This window comes from Stegostoma tigrinum, chromosome 19, assembly GCF_030684315.1.
Source record: "Stegostoma tigrinum isolate sSteTig4 chromosome 19, sSteTig4.hap1, whole genome shotgun sequence".
Classification (NCBI taxonomy): Eukaryota; Metazoa; Chordata; class Chondrichthyes; order Orectolobiformes; family Stegostomatidae; genus Stegostoma; species Stegostoma tigrinum.
In genome coordinates, this window is record NC_081372.1 from 536,545 (window position 1) to 556,712 (window position 20,168).

At 45.3% G+C, this 20,168-nt stretch overlaps 1 protein-coding gene across 1 annotated transcript in view; it reads left to right on the plus strand.

Moving 5' to 3' along the window:
• Positions 1-695: 695 nt before the first annotated feature.
• Positions 696-20,168, plus strand: part of LOC125461540 (short transient receptor potential channel 4-associated protein-like) — a 106,632-nt gene continuing 87,159 nt past the window's right edge. Inside the window, exons 1-2 of the mRNA XM_048550452.1 lie at positions 696-840; positions 16,552-16,683. Of these exons, the coding sequence (XP_048406409.1) occupies positions 715-840; positions 16,552-16,683 (258 nt within the window). The 5' untranslated portion in view covers positions 696-714. The remainder of the gene's footprint in view (positions 841-16,551; positions 16,684-20,168) is intronic.

The following is a 20,168-nucleotide window of genomic DNA, read 5'->3' on the forward strand; positions in this document are numbered from 1 at the left end:
TGATTAACCTGTGGAACTAATTTCAGCAGTAGGCTGAGGAGGCCGAGTCATTTAGTGTCTTTAAGACAGAGATAGATAGGTATTTGGGGCAGCACGGTGGCACACTGGAGAACCCTGCTGCCTCATAGCACCAGGGACCGGATTCAGTTCCAACTCAGATGACTGTGTGATGTTTGTGCATTCTCCCTGTGTTTGCGTAGGTTTCTGCTGGGTGGTCTGGTTTTGGCCCACAATCCAAAAATGTGCAGATTAGGGTGGACTGGCCATGTTAAATTGCCCATAACGTTCAGGCATGTATAAATTAGGTGCATTAGCCATGGAAAATGCAGGATTACAGGGATAGAGTAGGGGTTGGGTCTGGGTGGGTTGCCCTTAATTCGGTCAGTGTGGACTTGTTGGGCCGAATGGCCTCTTTCCACCATGTAGGGTGGTTGTGGACGGTGGGTAAGATTGGATCAGGAACGGGAGCAGGACTTTAACAGCAGCAGGAACGGGAGCCGGGCTTTAACGGGAACAGGGCTTTAACAAACGCTCACCGTCAGGCTAACGGCAACAGCGGAAGTAGCGCTGGCTGTCTGATCCCGGACCAATGGGAACGGCGGACGCGAACTGAGCCTGGGCCAATGGGAGGAGCAGAGGGTAAGAGGGTGGGTTAGCTGTGTACCAATAGGAGCAGTGATTGGGGCGGGGCGTTTACTGTCGGTTGTGAGGGAAATGGCGGCCGCAGCCGGTGCTCCGGAGGTTCAGTGTATCGTATCTCGTTCTGTCCGAGCTCAGAACATCGTCCCTCGCCTTCAGCACGGCCGTTACACCGGGCACGGACCAACCAGGGTGTCACAGGTAAGTCTGAGGAGTAAGTGAGTAGCCAGGTATAGCCCTGCTCAAGCTTATGGCAAAGGCTGTGGAGCTCGGGCCTCCGTGAGCAGCGGCCCGATCGGGCCTGGTTCTGGGAGAGGAGGCCGGCGAGGCCGTGTTTTCTACCAAAGGGTGTTTGGAAGCTGGGAAGTATATCACTGGGTTTAGGGAGGATATAGATCCGATGCTTCACTCCGGGTTCAACTTTGACAAAACTCTGGCTTTAAAGGTTTGAACCTGACTTCCAGCTCAGCCTGCCATGATAGACTTCCAGCTGTAATTCACTGCCACCCTGGGTTATCGGTGGAGAATACAAGATACGTTGTCGTACCTCAAGGTTTTTAGACTAGCTTTTATAATCCAACAAATCTTCTCAAAACTCGATAATCCAACAAATTTTCGCACGTTTACTTCGCCAGTCAATTTGTTCTTTGATGGAATGTGGCTGTTGCTGGCAAGGCTACCCATCTCATTCCATTTTGAGCTTTTTGGATGATGAGGCTGGTTACGAGTCATGCATAGGACAGACCAGGTATTTATATTCTGGCCCCAGACCAAATTTATATCCTGAATGGACGTTAGTGAACCAAGTGGGATTGTCTGATAATGAGCAGTTTTATGGGTGCCTTTACTGAGATGAGCTTGATTCCACACCAGTGCCAGTCTCCTAGTCTGCCTTGATCTTCTACGCTTTGCCTATTGATGTAACTAGCCTACAAAGGATGCCATATCCCTCGTCCTGCATTCATACCCAGAACATCTGGACATCAAAAACACTACATCAGGCTCCTTGTCTACAGCTCTGCCTTCCATGCCATTATATTTTCCAGACTGATCTCAAAACTCTGATCATTGTTCAGTCTGCCCTCTGCAACTGGATCCTTGGCTTTCTGACCCATAGGCTGCAATCTGTGAAGATAGGTAACTGCACTTCTTCCACAATAATGCTCAACACTGGAACTCCTCAGCCCCCCTACTGTACTCCCTGTATGCCTATGACTGTGTTGCCAAAATCTGAATGAATGCTCTCTATAAATTCATGGATAACACCACTGTAGTGGGACAGGTATCTAACGATGAGTCAAACTACAGTAGGGAGATAGAGGGATTGGTGACATGGTGCAGTGAAAACAAACTGACTCTCAATGTCTTCAAAACTAAAGAAGTGATCGTTGACTTCAGAAAGAAAGAAGGAGAGCAACCCACCCCCGCTCTATCTACATCAACGGAACTGAGGTTGAGAGAGTGAAGAGCATCAAGTTTCTCGGAGTGACAATAACCAATGACCTGTCCTGGATTTCCCACGCAAATATGACAGCCAGAAGGCACAACAAACCACTTCTTTCCCAGGCAGCTCAAGAAATATAGCATGTCCAAAAGGTCCTTACCCAATTTTCTACAGACGCACTGTTGGAAGCATACAGCCTAGGTCCGTAATGGCCTGGTATGGCAACTGTTCTGCCTAGAACAGTAGGAAACTACAGAAGGTGGTGTGTATAGCCCAGACCATCATGGAAGCCAACTGTCTATCCATGGACTCTATTTATATGGCTTGCTATCGTGAAGAGGCTGCCAACATCAAAGACCCTTCACACCCTGTAATGACCTCCTAGAACCTCTTCCATCAGGCAGAAGATACAGAAGCCTGAATGTACGCTCCAGCAGGTTCAGGAACAGCTCCTTCCCAGCTGTTATCAGACTGATGAATGGACTGTCTAGCCTCAAGTAATGCTGATCTGTCCTCGTGCACGCCCTGTGCAATGTAACCTGCATGCATCTATCTAAATCTTTTTGATCTGTGCATCCTTTGCTTACTGTGATCTGCCTGTACTGTCATTTTAAAAAAAACTTTTCACTTTTGGTACAGGTGACAATAAATTAATCAATTATTCCGCTGATGTGGTGGGATTTGAACCCAGCCATCGCATTGCAATAGTTTGGAGTCTAGTTTACAAGTTAAATGACATTACATCTATGATACCACTTCCCCAATTCCCAGCATTCATCCCATTTTACTTCTGTGCTAGTTCTTTTGAAAACCCTGTATTATTTTCTTAGTCAAGTGTTTATCCAATTCCCTTTTGCAAATTATTTCACACATGGTAAAGTCTTGAATACCATTCGGTATATGCAATGATCGTTTAGTCAGATTTCGTAGGGTCCTTTTAAAAAACAATTGATGCAAACTTAATTCCGTCAGCTATATTAAGAAAGCTGAAACCTGGAGCAGCCAGGAAAGGTTATGACTGGCCAATGGACTCAGTTTACCAGCATGCCAATGTTGCTTCTAATTAGAGTGCAGGGCCCCAAGGAGAGTGACTGTTTGTGATGTTCAATTCTCTGAATCATTGAATTGGCAGTGCAGTATTTTGCCTGAGACAAATGGAAATTTCTTCAGACTGCCCTTTATTGTAACATACTAATAGGAAGAAAACAGGGTAGACTATAAACTATTTTCACCAGTTGGGTGTTTCAGAACGAGGGGCCATGGCCTGAAACATAAGCCAAACTGTTCATGAGAGATGTTAGGAAGCACTTCTATACAAAGGAAGGTTGATATTTGGAACTCTTTCTCAAATGGCAGTAGATGCTGGATCAGTTGTTAATTTTCTGTCTGAGATACATTTTTGTTAAGGAATTAAGGGGTGTGGACCAAAGGGAACTATATGGACTTCAGACAGATCAGCCATGATATCATTGGTGCACCAGACTTGTGCTGAATGGCTTATTCCTGCGTTGATGTTCCTATCTCCTTGTTGCATTCATGTAGATATTTATCACAGACCTGTATTTTAACCACTCCCATCAGTTTAACCCTGATGGGTAATTTCAGTAGCAACTCATTTGGTAAACTATTTCTTTCTCATCCTTTAGTCAGCATCGCAATGTCAGTGAGATCAGCTGTCCCCAGTGGCTTCGAAGGTGTATATCTGAGGGGCCAGCCTTACCTAATTCTGCATTTGCCAATCTAATTGTAGCTAAATCAACTTCAATGGCTTCTCTTCCTGCCATCTTGACTTAACGGAGAACAGTGTGCCACTAATCCTGCACAGTGTTACACAAATCGGCACTATATGGGTGCAATCCCAATGAGATCACCAAAATGACCTGATTTTCTGCTACCTAGGATAAAAGTAATTCACAGCAGCTTTCACTCATAACTGAAAAATGTGAATTATTTCAACACACTGTTCACTGTCCACGTTAAGATTTCTAATTTGTGTGTGGGGATGGGGGGGGGGGGGGGGCGGTGGGAAAGAGAGAGAAAAAGATGCTCTCTGACTGCCGGCTCTTGACGTTTTCCATACTCTGCAGCTGTTGGCACATTCCTGTCCCTTCCTGTTACCCTTGATTTCCCGCTACTGATCAAGAATCTATCTGACTCAGCCTTGAATATACACAAGGACTATACCCCCACATTTTCGTGGCGAGCAGTACCAAAGAATCTGAACCCTCAAGAAATTTGTTTTCATATTTAAATTAGTACTCCTTTATTCTGAGACTCTTTCCTCTGGCTCTGGGCTGTCAAATGAGGGGGCATGTTTTACCCAGTTAAATCCCTTAAGAATACTATATTTTTCAATGAGATTACTTTTCATTCTTCTGAACTTGAGTTCCAACCTGTGATAATGGGAACTGCAGATGCTGGAGAATCCAAGATAATAAAATGTGAGGCTGGATGAACACAGCAGGCCCAGCAGCATCTCGGGAGCACAAAAGCTGACGTTTCGGGCCTAGAACCTTCATCAGAGAGGGGGATGGGGAGAGGGAACTGGAATAAATAGGGAGAGGGGGGGGAGGCGGACCGAAGATGGAGAGGAGAGTATAGGTAGGGAGGGGATAGGTCAGTGCAGGGAAGATGGACAGGTCAAGGAGGTGGGATGAGGTTAGTAGGTAGGAGATGGAGGTGCGGCTTGGGGTGGGAGGAAGGGATGGGTGAGGAAGAACAGGTTAGGGAGGCAGAGACAGGTTGGACTGGTTTTGGGATGCAGTGGGTGGAGAGGAAGAGCTGGGCTGGTTGTGTGGTGCGGTGGGGGAAGGGGAGATTTTGAAGCTTGTGAAGTCCACATTGATACCGTTGGGCTGCAGGGTTCCCAAGCGGAATATGAGTTGCTGTTCCTGCAACCTTCGGGTGGCATCATTGTGGCACTGCAGGAGGCCCGTGATGGACATGTCATCTAAAGAGTGGGAGGGGGAGTGGAAATGGTTTGCGACTGGGAGGTGCAGATGTTTATTGCGAACCGTGTGGAGGTGTTCTGCAAAGCGGTCCCCAAGCCCTCCGCTTGGTTTCCCCAATGTAGAGGAAGCCACACCGGGTACAGTGGATGCAGTATACCACATTGGCAGATGTACAGGTGAACCTCTGCTTAATGTGCAAAGTCATCTTGGGGCCTGGGATAGGGGTGGGGGAGGAGGTGTGGGGGCAAGTGTAGCATTTCCTGCGGTTGCAGGGTAAGGTGCCGGGTGTGGTGGGGTTGGAGGGCAGTGTGGAGTGAACAAGGGAGCCACGGAGAGAGTGGTCTCTCCGACCCCACCACCCAAGACATTTTTCCATCCCCACCTCTGTCTACTTTCCGGAGAGACCACTCTCTCCGTGACTCCCTTGTTCGCTCCACACTGCCCTTCAACCCCACCACACCTGGCACCTTCCCCTGCAACCGCAGGAAATGCTACACTTGCCCCCACACCTCCTCCCTCACCCCATCCCAGGCCCCAAGATGACATTCCACATTAAGCAGAGGTTCACCTGTACATCTGCCAATGTGGTATACTGCATCCACTGTACCCGGTGTGGCCCCCTCTACATTGGGGAAACCAAGCGGAGGGCTTGGGGACCGCTTTGCAGAATACCTCCGCTCAGTTAGCAATAAACAACTGCACCTCCCAGTCGCAAACCATTTCCCCTCCCCCTCGCATTCTTTAGATGACATGTCCATCACGGGCCTCCTGCAGTGCCACAATGATGCCACCCGAAGGTTGCAGGAACAGCAACTCATACTTCGCTTGGGAACCCTGCAGCCCAATGGTATCAATGTGGACTTCACCAGCTTCAAAATCTCCCCTCAACCCCACCGCATCCCAAAGCCAGCCCAGTTCGTCCCCCACCCCCCCCCCCCCACTGCACCACACAACCAGCCCAGCTCTTCCCCTCCACCCACTGCATCCCACAACCAGTCCAACCTGTCTCTGCCTCCCTAACCTGTTCTTCCTCACCCATCCCTTCCTCCCACCCCAAGCCGCACCTCCATCTCCTACCTACTAACCTCATCCCACCTCCTTGACCTGTCCGTCTTCCCTGCACTGACCTATCCCCTCCCTACCTCCCCACCTATACTCTCCTCTCCACCTATCTTCTTTACTCTCCATCTTCGGTCCGCCTCCCCCTCTCTCCCTATTTATTCCAGAACCCTCACCCCATCCCCCTCTCTGATGAAGGGTCTAGGCCCGAAACGTCAGCTTTTGTGCTCCTGAGATGCTGCTTGGCCTGCTGTGTTCATCCAGCCTCACATTATCTTGAGTTCCAACCTGCTTAGCTTTTGCTCATAATACAGGCCCTCCATGCAGCTCTGCTAGCTTTCTGAATTTCGTATGCAAGTACACTGAAGACCCCCTTTAGTGGTTTATCTCCATTTTAGATAATCTGTCTTTTTCATCCTTCAAAAATGAACATCTTCACACTTGCCCAATTATAACTTCATGTGCCACTTAATCTATCAATACCTCTTTGGAAACTGTAAGTATTCGAAAGAACGAAAGAGAAGTAGAGCATGGGAACAGGCCTTTTGGCCCTCCAAGCTGCGCTGATCATCAAGCCCTAACTAAACTAAAAAACAAACCGCTTTGCCCTTATTCAGTCCATATCCCTCTATTCTTTCCCTATTTCTGATGCCTGTTAAATATTGCTAATGTGCCTGCTTCCACACCTGTTCTGGTAGTGCGTTCCAGATTCCTACCGCTCTGTGTGGAAAAACTTCCCTCTCACATCTCCCTTAAACTTTTCCCCTCTTGCCTTGAGCCTGTGCCCCTTGTAATTGAAACTTCAACCCTGAGAAAAAGCCTTTGACTATCCGCCGTATCTAAGCCCCTCATAATTTTGTAGAGTAATATTAGTTCTCCTATCAGTTGCCATGTTTCCAGTGAAAACATGCTGGTCTTTTTAATCAGATAATGGGAACTGCAGATGCTGGAGAATCGGAGATAACGAAGTGTGGAGCTGGATGAACACAGCCAAGTGGCATCTTAGGAGCACAAAAGCTGACATTTCGGGCCTAGACTTTTCATCAGAAAAGGGGGATGGGGGAGAGGATTCTGAAATAAATAGGGAAAGAGGGGGAGGCGGACCGAAGATGGATAGGGGAGAAAATAGGTTGAGAGGAGAGTATGGGTGGGGAGGTAGGGAGGGGATAGGTCAGTCCGGGGAGAACTGACAAGTCAAGGAGGTGGGATGAGGTTAGTAGGTAGGAAATAGAGGCACAGCTTGAGGTGGGACGAGGGGATAGGTGAGAAGAAGAACAAGTTAGGCAGGCGGGGATGAGCTGGGTTGGCTTTGGGATGCGGTGAGGGGAGGGAAGATTTTGAAGTTGTTGAAAAGCCGGTTTGCAATAAACAACTGCACCTCCCAGTCGTGAACCACTTCAACTACGCCTCCCATTCCTTAGATGACATGTCCATTCTGGGCGTCCTGCAGTACCATAATGATACCCCCCCGTTGGTTGCTGGAACAGCAATTCATTCTGCTTGGGACCCCTGCAGCCCAATGGTATCAATGTGGAAAAGTTTAAGGGAAATCTGCTCAAACCTTCCACATCCTTGTTGTAACCGTGGTGACCTAACTGCATGCACTACTCCCAAATGCAACCTAACAAGGCTTTTATATAGCTGCCACGTGGTTTGTCAACTCTTGTACTCTGTGCCCTGGCCGATGAACGCAAGCATGCCATGTGCTGCCTTAATCGCCTTGGCCGCCTGTATTGCCACATTTAGGGAACTGTGGACTTGCACGCCCAGATTTGTCTGTATTTCAATGTTCCAAAGTACTCTCATTTACAGTGAGAGTCACACCTAAATTTTATCCTCCAAAATGCATCACCTCACATGTGCTTGGATTAAACTCAACCTGCCACTTCTGTGCCCATGTTGCCAATTTATGTATATCCTGTTTTATCCCTTTGCAATTGTCAGCGCAATCCGCATCTCTGCCAATCTTTTTCATCTGCAAACTTACTAATCAGACTCTGTCTCTCACCCTGCCTTTCCAACTATTGAGCATAGTCTGCAATTTGGCTAAAGCGCATTCATTTCCTTCCTCCAAATCATTAATGTATTTTGTAAACAGTTTCGATTCCCTGAACTGAACCTTGTGAAACTGGTCATGGGTTGCCAACCTGAGAGAATCCCTAATCGCCACTTGCTGTTTCCTCCCCCATGAGCCAATTCTCTGTCCATACCAATATATTACCTCAAACATCATGGGCGTTTATTTCATGATATAACCTTTTTTGAGGTAAGGCCCTACCTGCTTAACCTTTGATCATAAGCTATATCCTTAATTCCAGTAATCATATATTTGACCCTTACTGGAACTGATTTTTGATTTAAATTATATCCTTAAATAATGGTACAGTCTGCATACTCCAGATTTAGACGTTATAAAGCCCTGTACAGCCACAGCAACATTTCTCACTTTTTATACTCCATTTTCTTTGCAACAAAAGCCTTCATTCTACTTACCCTCAGAATCACTTGCTGCACCTGCATACCAGCATTTTGTGATTCATACACCAGGGCACTCAGGCTGATCTACCAAAGTTGCTACAAGTGTCTCTTTTTGGATAATATGCTGCTTTTTAAACCTTCCTGCCAAAATGAACGTGTTCATATTTTCCTGCATTATGTTCCCTGTTTTTGCCCACCCACCTCACCTGTCTAAATCCCACTAAATGCTTTAAGTCCACTTGACAACTTCATTTCCACCTGTCTTTGTCATCAGCAAATTTGGCAATTATATATTCTGATTCAGTCAAAATTATTGATATAATTTGTAAATAGTTGAAGACCCAGCGCTGGTACTTGTAGCAGTTCACTATTAACAGCTTACGAACTGGAAAATGAGCCATTTATTTCAATGTTCTCTTAGCGAAACAACGCTATCTATTTGAACATGGAAGCCCTGCAACCATGATGACTTATTTTGAACACTCTGGCATCTGAAGTTTTTATTTTAGAAATCCAGGTGCACCTCTTCTGTAAAGTTTCCCATTATTCGCCTTGCTTGCTTTCTCAAAGATCTGTAATTACTTGTAACATGATTTCTGTTTTGTAGCACTATGTTGGCTATGCCCTTGCCTGACTTTATGGTTTTAAGTATCGTGCTGTTGTTGCCGCCTTAGTGAAAAATTCAGATTTTTTTTTTCAAGCCAGTGTTGGACTAAATGACTTGCAGTTTCGTGCTTTTAACCTCATACCTTTCACATAGTTTTTCATTTGGTGATTTTGAAATCAGATGATTTCCAGAATACAAGAATTTTTTTGAAAGATTAGAACCAATGCATCTAATATTCCTACAACTATTTTGGGTATGGCTCTCGGATGAAGACAAATGCCTGGGGGATTTTTCAACCCTCAAGTCTATAGATTTCTCAATTCCATTGCTCAGCTGAGGAAAGTGATATAAATAAGGGAGGCAATGGCTTAGTAGTATCATCACTGGACTAATAATCCAGAGACTCTGGTAATGTTCAGGGGACTTGTGATTTAAAAACCCACAACAGCAGACAAAACTCAGTAATTTGAAAATAAAACTGACATGGTTCACTATTATCCTTTAGGCAAGGCAGCTTCCTTCCTTCCCTTGTCTGGCCTTCGTGTAACTCCAGTCCCATAGCAATATGGTAGTCTCTTCACTGGCTTCTGTTAGGGCCTCACTGAAGCCATTCAGCTGTATTAACTGTGAGAAAGGAAAAATGTAATTAAAACTGGACTGACTACCTGCCATCGCCTAAGGCACAGGAAATGTGAATGGCAAACATAGCCCTGTCAACCCTGCAAAGTCTTCCTAATGTCTGGGAGCTGGTGCCAAAATCAGGAGAGCTATCTCAGACCAGTCAAACAACAGTGTGACATAGGTATGATTCTGTGAACAAATCAAAACAATGCCCCACACAGCACTATCACTAGCCAGCAGAAGCAGTGACATGCTGGTATATATTTCAGGAGGTAGCTGCCCTGGGAGTCCTCAACATTGACTGTGGATCCAGAAGTTGATTACCACTGCATGACTAGATGCTCCAACATGTTCAGCAACACTTAAGGAAATTGAAGTTGGCAGGGGTGCAGAATATACTCTAGGGGACTTCCATTAAGAAAGGTTCAGAAGTACCACCACTGACCAAACTGAAGGCAATAACCGCTGGACTGGGTCTGTGCCTACAGGAGTTGCATCTTTAAATGACCATATTAGTGAAAGTGACCATCCCACAGTCCTTGACGAGACAAAGTCCCATCTTCACATTGAGGTTACTGTCCACTCTGGTGTCTCGCCCAATCACTGCCCTTTTAAACAGATCTAGCAACTCAAGATTGGTCATCCTTGGGGGAAGTGATAACCTAATGATATTATCATTGGACTATTAATGCAGAGACCCAGGTTCAAATCCCACAATATCAGATGTTGAATTTGAATCTGTTGTTGATTGTCAGAAAAACCCATCTAGTTCACTAGTGTCCTTTAGCTTCTTTTGGTCTGGCCCTACATCTGACTCCAGACCCACAGCAATACAGTTGACTCTTAACTGACCTGTGGGCAATTGGGGATGGGCAATAAATGAACAAAAACATCAACAACAGCGGAATCATTCTCTGATACAATGTGCAATCTGAGAGTAGGGAATGTGCCAGGCTATCACTACCATCAAGTCAGGGGATCTACCCTGGCTCAATGAAGACTGCAGGAGGAGTTGCGGCAGACATACCTAAAAATTGACAAGTTGAAGGTACAAGACAGGACTACTTGCATTACCAAACAGCACAAGGAGTAAGTATGGAGGCAGCCAACCAGTTAGACAACTGATTAGACCTAAGCTCTACAGTCTTGCCACATCTAGCTGAGTGGCGGTGGACAATTAAACAGCTCTCTGGAAGCAGCTTTAAAAATATTCCTATCTTCCATAATGCAGATGCCCAGCATATCACTGCAAAAGATAAGGCATTTGCAGCATTCTTCAGCCAGAAGTTCTGAGAGGGTGATCCATATTAATCTTCACCAGAGTTCCCTAGCATCACAGGTGCCAGTCTTCAACAAATTTAATCCATGTGCTATCAATAAACAGTTGGAGGCAGTATACTACAAAGGCTATGGATCCTAACAGCATTCTGGAAATAGTATCAGACGTTGCCCTAAAACTTGCTCCTCTGTGTCAAGCTGTTCCCAAACAGATATAACACCTGACACCTGCCTGACAATGTTGAAAATTGCCTAGATGTGGTCTTTGCGTAAAGGGCTACACTAGACAAATCCAGCCCAGCCAATTATTGCTTAAGTGTACACATCGTATTTATAAAATGGTGAAAGGTGTCAACAACAGTGCAGTCAGGCAGCTTGTTATATTTTGGATTCAAACAGGGATGAAACAGCTGAATTCCAGGGTATATTTGACCTAATATGGTATCAAAGAGGAAGGGAAGACTGTCCATTGATTAGAGTCATACCTGGCACACAAGAATGTGGTTGTAGTGGCTGAATGTTAGTCATCAGAGTTGCTGGGCATCTCTGCTGAAGTTCCTCAAGGTAATATCCTTGGCCTAACGATCTTCAGCTGCTTTATTTGTGACCTTCTGTGTACTTTGAGGACAATCAGTGAACATTCCCATTTCAGAATGTTCAGCACCATTTGTGAATCCTCAGATACTGGGAGCCGTTGACCAGAAACTGAATCAGACTTGCCATGTAAATACTACGGCTACAAAAGCAGGTCCGAGGTTAGGAATCCTGCAAAAAAAAACTCAACTTCTGACCTTCCAAAGCCGATCCACTGTCCTTTTTAAAGTGCAAGTCAGGAATGTGATAGAGGTTCCCCACTTGCCAGATGCAACCTCAGCAATACTCGCCAATTGATACCCGTCCAGGGTAAGGTAGCCTGCTTTATTGGCACCACATCAATCAATCTTTGGTTCCTCCACCACAGATACTCATTGCAGTAGTGTGCAATGTCTGACATGTACTGCAGAAATTCTTCAATGTTGTTAATGCAACACCTTACAAACCTGTGACCACTGCCAACTTGAGTGATGGACAGCAGAAGCACGGGAGCACCACCACCTGCGAGTTCTGCTCCAAGCCACTGACCATTCAGACTTAGAAATATAATCGCTGTTCTTTTGCTGTCACTGGCTCAAAATCCTGGAACTCACACCCTAACACCGTTATGGGCCGACCTACAGGACTTGGACTGCAGCGAAGTCAGTTCAACACCTTCTGAAGGGCGAATAAGGATGGGCAAAGATATAAAGCCCAGCCAGTGATGCCCATGTAAGAAAAAGCTTGTGTTTTTTTTAAAGAAATATCTGTTTCATCTCATGCAAGAGTATTTTCTATTTAATTGGATGAGTCAATGTTTGGAGGAATCGGAGTCCACCTGCTTGGTTTAAATGCATTCTCCATGGTGGCACCTCTCCCAGTGAGCACTCATGATACAGTATAACACATTGCTCCCCTTTGTATTTCTTGGATGTCATGATGAGTGCAAGCTGAATAGCTTTGACAGAATTTTTTTTTTCTTACCAAAACCTGAGTGAGACTAGTTCTCAAATGTCACCATGGAAAAACCAGTAAGCCAAAAATAAAATGCAGGGTTATTGAAAAGCTAAAACATAAATTTCATGAACTTTCGACTCAGTAAAGACTACATGCCAGTGAAAGCCAGTGCTATTAGCTGTGTGCCATGAGCCAAAGCTGCTTAATGATTTTGATCACTTTTTTGCCAGTGAGTAATAACCTAAAATGCATAATACAGGCGTATTTGTTTACAAGAAAATATCCAATGAATTTTGAAGATATTGGCCATGGGAATTCTAGGATCAATTTATTTCAGATTTTTTTTCTGCATGTTGCACTTTATCTCTATTCTCTGTAGTATATATTTCCTCTCCCTCACTCTTCACTTTACTCGTGCTTAATATGTGGCATTCACATTAAATGGGTGAGGTTGACGTCCTAAATTCAGGATCATCCTGAAAGTGAAGATTTAAATCGTGTAAATTGCTATGAACATGTGGCCGTTTGGAAAGTGAAACTCAAACTATTGCTTGGAAATCATCTTTCTCCTGTAACAGAAAGGAAGATGTCAATTTGAGAGTTGGCACACCTCCTAGAATTCCTTGCTATTTCACATTCATGGAATATAGGAATACGTGGGCATTTATCATTCATTGCTAATTGTGGAGGCGATGCTGGTTTGCAATCCTTTCAAACTGCATTCCATTGATTAGCCATTAGTGCTGCCAAGAAGGAAGTTCTAAGATTTTGAACTTGTGGACTGAGAAGGAACTTTGGAAATGTATCAAGTTTTTTTTAAATTCAGTAATGAGAAGTGGGGCTTGCTGCCTGGCAAGCATTTGCCTGTCCTAGTTTCACTTTTGAGAAGGTGATAGTGAGCTGCCTTCTTGAACCACTGCTTTCCACATGCTGTCAGTTGACCTACAATGCTCTTTATGGAGGGAATTCCAGGATTTTGACGTAGCAACACTTAAGGAATGGCAATTTCTGTTTCCAGATCAGAATGGTGAGTGGATTCAAGGGGAACTTGCAGGTGGTGGTATACCTATGTATCTGCTGTGGTCATACGCTTGAAAAGTTCTGTCTGAGGATCTTTGAAGAATTTTTCCAGTGCATCTTGCAAATAATACAAACAGATACTGACCATTGGTGATGGGGGGGGAGTGGATAGCCATCAAACATGCTGCTTTGTCCTGGATGGTGTCACGCTTTTTGGGTGTTGGAGCTGCACCTGTCTAGGCAAGTGGAGTATTCTATCTCACACCTAAGTTGTACTGGTTAAATGATGGACAGGCTTTGGGGAGTCAGAGGTGGTTATTTGCCATAGTATTCCTAGCCTCTGACCTACTTTTGCAGCCTGGAGAGGTCCGTCATCTCCGCTCCAGAATCTTCAACCACAACAGTCTTCATATGTGCCAAGCATAACTCCATCCAGCAGAGAGTTTGCCCCCAATTCCCATTGATTCCAGTTTGTGAGGACTCCATGATGCCACGCTTGGTCAGATGTTTCCTTGATGCCCAGTGCTGTCACTCTCTCCTCTCCTCACCTCGGGAATTCAGCTGTCTCGCCTATGTTTGAACAAGCTTGTGATGAGGTCAGGAGCTCAGTGGCCCAAGGAGAACCCAAACGGGATGTCACAGAGGTTGTTGAGCCTGTTGCTGTGGTTAGTCTAATTCGGTTTCTGATTAATGGTAAACTCTAGGAGGTGTTCAAGGGAAGGCAATGGCCTGTTACCTCGACTATTTATCCTAGGACCCCAGTAATGATGTGGGAGCAAATCCAAGATGGCAGATGATGGAATTTGGACTACATTATAAGTCAGGAATTAATAGTAGTAATGACCATGAACCCGATTGTTGATTGTCAAAAAAAAATCTATGACTGGTGTCCTTCAGGGAAGGACATCTGCCATCCTTACCTGGTCTGGCCTAGGTGTGACTCCCGACCCACAGTAATGTGGTTGATTCTAAACTGCCCCCTGAGCAATTAGGAATGGCTATTAAATGCTGGCTTGGCCAGTGAGGCCCATGTCCTATGAAGGACTATATTGGGAGGAAGAAAGGATGTTTCTGTTGGAGGATTCAGTGCTGGTAATGCCATTGAATGCGAAGTTGACACAGCTAGATTCTCTTGGAGGTGAACGTTACCTAGCACATAGCATGAATGTTACTGGCGTCTTTCTTAAACTAACCCTGACTATTGTTCAAATCTTGCTACGTATGGGCATGGACAGCCTCTGTATATGAGAAATCTGAGAGATGTAGGTGGCTGAGTATGCACGATTCTCAATGAGAATCTCCGTAATATTAGTTTGAAACACTGGCTGGTAGCCAGTGTAGGTGTGCATGGCAGATCTGATGTTTGATGTTGCAGCTATTGCACCAGGATAGGATTTAACCATTCATAAGCTTCAAATGCTGTTTGGAGGGTTGGTGTGGACTGCAGACCTCCTTTTTCCCCCCCTTCCTTCACCCCGGCAATGGTGCGGGTTTGAACCAATGGATCAGGTCATTAGCCTGGATGATTCTGGTCAAGTGACATTACTGCCATGCCACTGCCTCATGGTGCGCTTTGATAAGAACTGCAACTTCATTCTGGTGATTTTAGCCAGAGCAAATGATAAGTATATCTACTAAGATGTCTACCAAGATTATTATCTTGGATTCTCCAGCATCTGCAGTTCCCATTATCTCCTCTACTAAGATGTCTGTCTGGTAGGAATTCCTGTTAGGAATCTTTTAGGTTGGGGGAAGAGGTTGTCAGCTTTTAGCCAGGTTTCTGACAGGGTTGTGGTATTGAGGGAATCACCTAGAATAAATGAATTGATGCCATGCCATGATTACTTGTGATGTGTAGATGGCTGTGTTGGACTGTGGTGGACAAAGTCAGAAGTCAAACACCAGGTTATGGTCCAACAAGCTTATTTGAAATCACAAGGTGAGCCTGATGAAAGGGCTACACTCTGAAAATCTTGTGATTTCAAACAAACCTGTTGGGCCATAACCTAATTTTGACTGTCTCATGATTACTTGCGAGCAACATACTTGAGGTAGACCCTGGAGGGCAGCACGGTGGCTCAGCGATTAGCACTGCTGCCTCACAGTGCCAGGGACCAGGTTCAATTCTAGCCTCTGGCGACTGTTGATTGTGGAGTTTGCACGTTCCTCCCACACCCCCAACCCCAAAAAAATGTCGGTGTGGGTTTCCTCCCACAGTCCAAAGATGTGCAGGGTAGGTGGATGGGCCATGCTAAATTGCCCATAGTGCCCAGGAATGGTCAGGTTAAGCCCGTTAGACACGGGAAATGCAGGGTTAGGGGAATGGGTCTTGGGATGCTCTTTGGAGGGGCAGTGTGGACCTGTTGAGCTGAATGGCCTGTTGCCACACTGTAAGGGCTCAATGATTCTATGTGGAAAATCAGGAGAGACATGAAGGAGAATATTTGAAATAAAAGCAAAGCCATAGGCTATCAATGGAGAAGTTTTATATATGGTCAGACATAATGGGAACTGCAGATGCTGGAGAATCCAAGATAACAAGGTTTGAAGCTGGATGAACACAGCAGGCCAAGCAGCATCTTCGGAGCACAAAAGCTGATGTTTCGGGCCTAGACCCTTCATCAGAGAAGTCATCCTCTCTGATGAAGGATCTAGGCTCAGTCAGTTATATACAGTAACTCTTCTGTCCCTACTTTCACGATGAAAAGTATTCCCTTTCAAAGTGTAAACTTTGCTAATGCAATACTTTTACCGTTTCCTACCCTGCAGCAATACATGAGGGTGCAAGGTCATTCTGCAAAAAAGGCTGGGTGTTGCAGATCATTGGTGACAGTTGCACTTACAGAAGATAGATTATGAAACCTTCAACCAAAATGTGCCAGTGTATTTGAGTTTTGGTAATTGTTGTGTTTAATTGTTTGCAGATTCCAGATACTTTGCTGAGAGAGAGGGACAAAACTGCGAAGTGGAATGGAATCCCACATCTGGTCCAAAAACTATACACAAACAGCCAACCTAACAATGATGGGCTGTTACTTTGCCATGGAATTTTAAAGGTCAGTACTAGAGATTTTAGCCATTTCACTGGAATAAGGCTAAAATCAGCGATTGTCGTCTCTGTGACCTTGCCCTACTGTCAATCTCTGCTCTCAGTCCAGTCCCTCACTCCGTTTTAAGCAATTGGGTTGCTCTGCTGTCAGTAGCTGCAAAGTATTTCTCGTACTGCAGTAATCAAATCTCTTCAGCTTGATTGCATCGGCCCTTTTATCGAATAGCAATTTACTTTAACTTGTGCAGTGCATCACACTAGAATGTAATCTCCATCCACACGCATTTAGTTTGTTTGCCACCAATGTACAGTAGCAACTGTATGTACCATCTTCAAGATGCATTGCAGAAATTCATCTAAGCTCCTTAGACTGCACCTTCCAAACTCATGACTCTTCCATCTAGAAGAACGAGCAGAAGCAACTGAAAATTTGCCTCCGAACCACTCACCGTCTGGACTTGGAAAAATGTTGTTTTGTCACTGTTTCTGGAGCTTCCTCCTCAATAGCCTCATGGATGCACCTATATCAAATGGACTGCAGCAGTTTAGGAAGGCAGCTTGCCACTATTTCCTCAAGGCCATCAAAGGTGGCCAATAAATGATTGCTCAACCAACTTTGCACACATCCCATGAATGGAGGAAATAAATCTTGCATCACTCCAATTGCTCCAGTAAAGGCATAAAGAGACCTGCAGGCACTGCTGGAACTTCTGCAAGTGGTATTCTCAAAACTTTTCGTATTTGCATAGCTTGTAAGTTGTGAATTGAAGTGCCGACTGTTCAGTTTTAAAGCAGGCAAATTTGCATAGTAATAAGGAAGGGATATAGTGTACCTTGGCAGCCAGCACATCTTTCCTGCCACCCTCTCACCCATGTCTTCATTTTTTTTCATAAAACCATAGGATGTAAGTCATCAAATTTATCTTCCCATGAACGTGATAGATTCTGTTATAACAAAAAATTCTGACGTGTACTGAGGAACTGATTGAGAGTAGACACCAGATCAAACAGCCGAAGTTCATTCCATCTGCTGTCACCTCTCTTTAATGCTGAAGCAGCCCTTCAGTTGCGTGTGGGAAATGGATCAAACCCTTGTCTTCACCATATTTCTTCCCTCCCACAACATTGAGGGTTGCTCGGCTCCTCATTTTCCACCCCATCAGCATCAAAAGGATCACAAGTGACTGTTTTGTCCCCGTCCAATGGCATGCCGCCAGCAGACTAGCATTACCCTTCTTGCTCTCCCTTTACCCCTCTGCAGGGACTGTTTCCTGTTGGGGGCCACAGTCTGTTCCTCCGCTCGCAGTAACTCTTTGGCTCCTTCCCATCCTGTCGTAAAAGATGTAATATCTGTCTGTTTGCTACTTCGATCCTCACTATCTGAGCCTCCAGAGATAAGCTCCAAGTGAAACAGCGATTTACCTGCAATTCTGTCAATCTGGTTTCCTGTATTCATTGTTCATGTGGTCTCCTCTACAATGGGGAGATGTATTACACAGTGGGCAACTGCGTTGTAGAATACCTATTCACTGTCTGCAGAAATGACTGCTAGCTTCTAGTTGCCTGTCATCTCAACCTTGCCAACATTCATCTTGGGCCAGCCTGCAATATTCAGGTAAGGCTCCAGAATTTCACGCTTGGGGACCCTGCAGATTTCACGACTTGATATCGAGATTAATAACTCCAAGGTCTGAACACCTTTCTCCATTTTATTAACCTGTCCCCCCAACACCAGGCCATGTCATCACATGGTTCAATAAGTGTGAAGCTGGTAAAGCACAACAGGTCAGCCAGTGTCCATGGAGCAGGGAAGTCAACATTTCAGGCCGAAATCCTTTGTCAGGACTCGGTTCTCGGATGCTGTCTAACCTCCTACGTTTTTCTAGCTCCACATTTACTGTGTGTAGCTTCCAGCATCTGCACTCCTTGGTATCTCCCTGTCATCACAACCCAACCCATTAGCAGCTTTTCTTTGTCCCTCGCTTACTATTATCAATCCTTTTGTCTGCATAACTGTCTTTCTGTGTCTCTGAGCTCTATCTTCACTTTGCTTATCCATCTACTTCCATACTGTCTCCTCGTTTGTCTCTCACCCACCCACCTTGAGGTGGTGAGCTCCACAGGACATTCTTCCTTATCGGCTTGCCCCTTATTCAGGACTCCGAGTTCTGGACATCTCCAACTTCAGAAGCATTCTTCCCACATCAAGCCTGTCCAGTCCCATTGGTGTTTTTGTTTCTGAGATCCTGCCTCAATCTTTTAAAATACAGCGAGTACAAGCCCAGTCAATCCAGCCGTTCCTCATACGTCAGCCCTGTCTTCCCAGGAATCAGTCTAATGAACCTTCGCTGGACTCCCTCAATGACAAGAATGTCCTTCCTCTGGCTAGGAGGCCAAAACTGTGCCCAGTATTCAAGGTGTGGCCTAACCAGGGCCCTGTATAACTGCAGCAAGATATCCCTATTCCAGTACTCCTCATCGTCTCGCATTCTGACCTACATCTCGCATCGTCAGCATTCCTCACTGCCTACTGTACCTACCTGCCAACCTTCAGTGACTCTTCTGCCAGGTCGCCCAGGTCTCGTTGCACCTCACCTTTTCCTATACTGCTGCCATTCAGATAATCTGCCTGTTTTTAACCACCAAAGTGGTTAACCTCCCATTTATCCACATTATGCTTCATTTGTCAAGTATTTGCCCACTCAACCACCCTGTCCAAGTCTCTCACTGCAGATTCTTAGCATCCTCGTCACAGCACATGCTGCTACCCAGCTTTGTGTTGTTTGTGGATTGGAGATATACATTATTCCTTTGGCCAAACCGTTAACATGTATTGTGAACAGCTACGGTCCCAACACTGAACCCTGCAGTATGCCACCCATCACTGTCTGCCACTCTGAAAAGGACCCGTTTATTCCTACTCTTCACTTCTGTCAGCCAACCACTTCTGTATCCACATCGACACGTTACCTCAGCTACCATTAAGCTTTAATTTTGTCCACTAATCTCATTAGTGTGGGAGAGATAATGGGACCAGCAGATGCTGGAGAATCCGAGATAACGAAGTGTGGAGCTGGATGAACACAGCAGGCCATTGCGAAGCCTCTTCCAGAGATGCCTAACCTGAAGAAGTTACCCTCTTCCTTCCCGACAAACAGGTCTAGGCCTGAAACGTCAGCTTTTGTGCTCCTAAGATGCTGCTTAGCCTGCTGTGTTCATCCAGCTCCACACTTTATCATTAGTGTGGGACTTTTGTTGATGCCTTTTGAAAGTCCGGATACGCAGCATCCAATGATTCACCCTTGTTCGCTTTACTGGTCATGTCCTCATAAAAAAAATTCCAGCGTGATTTCCCTTTAGTGAATCCTTGCTGATTTGGACCGATCCTGTCACCACTTTCTTTGGTGGTGGGTAAAATGGTGAAGTGATTAACAATGTCAGGCTAGATAATAAAATGTGAGGCTGGATGAACACAGCAGGCCAAGCAGCATC